The following is a 4,268-nucleotide window of genomic DNA, read 5'->3' as shown; positions in this document are numbered from 1 at the left end:
TTTCTCAAAATCACATAAAGTCATATTATAACATCGAATGAGATAAGAAATAAAATGAAATATTAAAATCATGATGTATCTCGCTGCATTGTGCGAGTACGCTTCTAGTATATATATATATGTGTGTGTGTGTGTGTGTGTGTAGAGGTTCAAACAAGAACACTTTCATCCTACGAAAACGCAAGAATACTCTTATCACATGCGATAATACACGTAAGGGACTTGGTGGAGTGCGGGCAACTTGGCCCGCGACTAGGTCGGGCAAAAGGTCGCCTACGTCTCTAATTTGGTATCATATGTGATGAATTATAGCATCACATGTGATTAACTATAGTGAAAGGGTGTCATCGTGTTTTTTGTGAAATTATTTCTCTCATGTTAATCATTTTCGAGGAAGTATTCAGATTTTGAAAATTTTGCTGGAGCAAAAAATTGCCCAAAATCCTCATTTTCTTCATTTTAGAGAATCTCTTGAAAATGATATCATATATGATACTAAAGGTTGTTTACTAAACACTTACTTGGTAAGTGCTTAACGCATAAATTTCCTCATCGGATGAACATGATAAGGACCAAGAATCTTACCGGGTAAGAGCGATGAGAGGGATGAAGATTCTTACCTGGTAAGTGAGAATGACGACTCTTACCCAGGTAAGCACTTACCTAGTAAATTGTTGCATTCGATATGCTTTGATGTACTAAAATCTTACGCATCTAAATAAATTATAGTGTTGACTCATATTGGTAAGCGCTTACCGGGTAAGCATTTGGATAAACGGCCCCTGAGTCAGACAAGCGGACAACCTTTGGCACGACCTAGGTCACCCGTACACCACCATCACCACATTCCTTCACGTGTATAAACTTGATAAAAGCATTCATGATTTCAATAAATGAAGATATTCTCATTTGAAACTCCACATAGAAAGTTCAAATGAGAACCGTAAATATACACCATTAAAGTATGTATATATTAATTAAAGTATGTGTATATATATATATATATATATATATATATATATATATACACTTGGGATTACGTGAGACCAGCTTATTTTCCTGAGATCTGTGCAACCATTTTTTTACACTTAAAAACTTCATAACAAAACTTTGTGAAGGTAACATTCACAGTGTTTTTGCCGTAAAGGTTCGGCTTTTGATAGTTTAAAAAATTAAAATCGGGTTTTTGAGACATTTTATCGATTTCTCAAGTAAATATTAGGCACTGGCGGATATGATGGAGAAGGACACGGAAGCGAAATGGGGGAATTCGATCGGTTATGTGTTCCTTCCATTCACCATCGGTATAAAAGATGACCCGATAGACTATATTAGAGATGCCAAGGCAATGATTGATCGAAAGAAGCTTTCCCTTGAGGCATTGTATACAGCGTCCATAGTCGACTTGGTTCTTAAATTTTTCGGCATCAAGGTGAATTTTATATATATATATACAGTAAAACTCACACATTCTCACCTTTGGTGACGTGTTTTAATGCCACAATATAGCATTTTTTTTTGTTACATACATTTGGATCGGGTCATCAATTAGGATCATCGGTTCTTTTTTAGATTAGATGCTTTTTGTGTCAAATTATATATAGACGGAACTTTGTTCATACCAAGACCAGACCAAACTTTTCCCGAACCGAACCAAGATTATAGCAGACAAAATTATGCTTGTGGTATGGTATTATAAAGCCAGATCCAAACCGCTCCCGACTTTTTTCAGACTGCTTTGGCTAAACTGGCTTGTTTTAGACAGGTCTATATGCAACTCTAATTTGTGACATCTTGTATCAGTGGCGCACGATGTGGTAGTTTACTAGATTCGTGACCTGCAAAGTTGACAATCAAGATTTTTGATGACTTCTTTCGTTGTCGTACACCGTAGTTCCAATTTTAGTCCATACAACAAAATTAGGTTTATAGGGAACCACCAACTTATAGGCGTCCTAATAGACTAATTTATAACACTTAATTTATAGGACCAAACAACAAAGTGTCCTATATAAAGACCTTTTTTATATAAAATAAGCGTCCTATAAAATAACTAACACGACATTTTTTTTATAAAAAAATGTCCAAAAAAACTTGTTACTAGGCCCAAGAAAGTCCTATAAACTTAGTACAATGCCTTTAGATAAGACACTTTATTTTTTGGTCTTATAAAGCGGTCTATTAGTGAGTTGTCGTATCTTGAAGTGCTAACTATATAGAATTCTAATTGTCGAACCACAGGCATCAAGCATGTTTGCGCGCAGGATCTTCAGTCATACGACCTTGGTTTTCTCAAACATGGTTGGGCCAATAGAAGAAATCGAATTCTATGGCCATACCCTTGAATACCTTGCTCCTTGTTGTTACGGTCAACCGCATGTAAGGATACGTTCGTTGGCTTATATTTCTACTTATTATCGCTTACACATAGAATAACACATACAAATGCGTAGATACAACACAGGTCCTTAGCCTTCCAAACCTGTTTTAAGAAGCAACAGAAATACACGGGCCTTCAAAAGCCCAGTTGGGCTTTAAATGTGAAATTTGTGCCCAATTAGGCCTTTTCGAACTGGTTTAATGGGGTCTTAAAAGAATACTTTGCATGATCAAGCTTATTGGCTTGGTTTGAGCCCAAGCTTAGGCTTATTAGGCCCAAAAATTTTCAGCCCGGATTTCGACCATGGGTTTTTTGGGCATGTCAAGATACAAACGCCAGAAAAAGAGTAAACATAGCAACATAAACGGGGATAAGAAACTATTGTCCCAAATTCACACGTTCCATCCCTATCCAACCAATGAAATGAAGACAAATCAGATTTTAATATATTTTAATTTTATTTTATTCAACTTCACATTTTCTCTTTGATGATGTGTATTCATGTGATTGGTGGACATGAATGGAACGTGAGATTCTACGACAAGTGATTCTTGTCCCAAAAAAGGTGTCGCATAAATATATGTATTGATAGGAACGGTTATGAATTTGAAAAAAACTTCATGAAATCCCCACGGCTTTAGCCTAGCAGGTAAAAATGTGGGCATCCTTACAGATACGGTAGAGGTCTAGGTTCAACTTCAAGCATCACCCACCTTGGCTCTGAGACATGCAGTTAATTTCTCTCCACTGATGGTGGTGGAGGACCCACAACAAAAGAGTTGTGGGCGCGGGTGGGGTTACGAAAGCATGAATAATCTAGATCATGATTATGGTATCGAGCTAAAATGGTTGATGCATCTGGTTTTAATTCAAAATAATCTAGATCATGATTATGGTATCGAGCTAACATTCTATTTGTCTTCATTTTCACCATCTGATGCTAGGGTTTGATGATTAATCTCCAAAGTTATGTGAATAAGATGACAATAGTCCTTTCGGTTGATGAACGTATCATCCCAGATCCTCAGAAGCTATTAGATGATCTTGAAGACTCACTAAAACTCATCAAAGAAGCAGTTTATGCAAAGGGGCTTGTTAAGGACGGTTAAACACTGTGTTTAAGAGATCTTTCGTTTTCATATGCTTTGTTATGTGTTTCTTTATATATGGACATGGAATTAAACATGTTTTTAATGATCTTTTAGAAGCTATTTAGTTGTAATCAATCCTCTCATAAAGGGTGCATTTGGTACGCAGACAACACCTACGAGAGTGAGGTAGACTGGTGAAAGACTTGTGGAAGGTCTTACAGTTTTAATTTGATATGGATTAGTTTATTAGTTTACCAATTTTATCTGATTCTTTCACTTGTTTTGGAGTTGTTCCAATGTGTCCTATCCTGGTCTAATTATCGCGCCAAACATGGAACAAGTTTTTGTTCTTACTTGATAAACCTTCCCCATAAGCCTATCATCGTCATCATCCATAAAACTACTCAGTTCTCAAATAGCTCGTATAAAGTCACTACCTCATTCTCGATAACCGCAAGAGTTGAAGGTAGTCTACGTTATGTGGTTTATATTGATGTTGTACAAATCATAAAGCTCAGGGTAGCAACTTTGAGGGAACGTTGAGTTGAGCTGATTTGGTTGGTCCAAGGATCATTGTAAAACACATTGTAATCCTCTCGGTTAGTAATATATCGATCTCTCTCCCTGTGGAAGTACACTATCATCCCGATAGTAGAGCCACGTTAAATCCCATTGTCTCGATTAATCTGCCGCTCACATTTGATCGTATGTTTGTTTATTGTTTCTTAATATACACTTGTTCATCGATGTATCTAATTGCAATGCATTATACAAAATTCAGATCTTGTTTATCCGCT

General features: G+C 36.5%; 1 protein-coding gene across 1 annotated transcript in view; it reads left to right on the top strand.

Annotated features, from left to right (window-relative positions):
- Nucleotides 1-3,688, top strand: part of LOC112526953 (O-acyltransferase WSD1-like) — an 8,843-nt gene extending 5,155 nt beyond the window's left edge. The window contains exons 5-7 of the mRNA XM_025137407.1: nt 1,223-1,432; nt 2,242-2,379; nt 3,325-3,688. Of these exons, the coding sequence (XP_024993175.1) occupies nt 1,223-1,432; nt 2,242-2,379; nt 3,325-3,489 (513 nt within the window). The 3' untranslated portion in view covers nt 3,490-3,688. The remainder of the gene's footprint in view (nt 1-1,222; nt 1,433-2,241; nt 2,380-3,324) is intronic.
- The last annotated feature ends 580 nt before the right edge of the window (nt 3,689-4,268 follow it).

This window comes from Cynara cardunculus (genome assembly GCF_001531365.2).
Source record: "Cynara cardunculus var. scolymus isolate 2C chromosome LG 14, CcrdV1, whole genome shotgun sequence".
Taxonomy (NCBI): Eukaryota; Viridiplantae; Streptophyta; class Magnoliopsida; order Asterales; family Asteraceae; genus Cynara; species Cynara cardunculus.
This window is presented reverse-complemented; position numbering and strand designations above follow the sequence as displayed.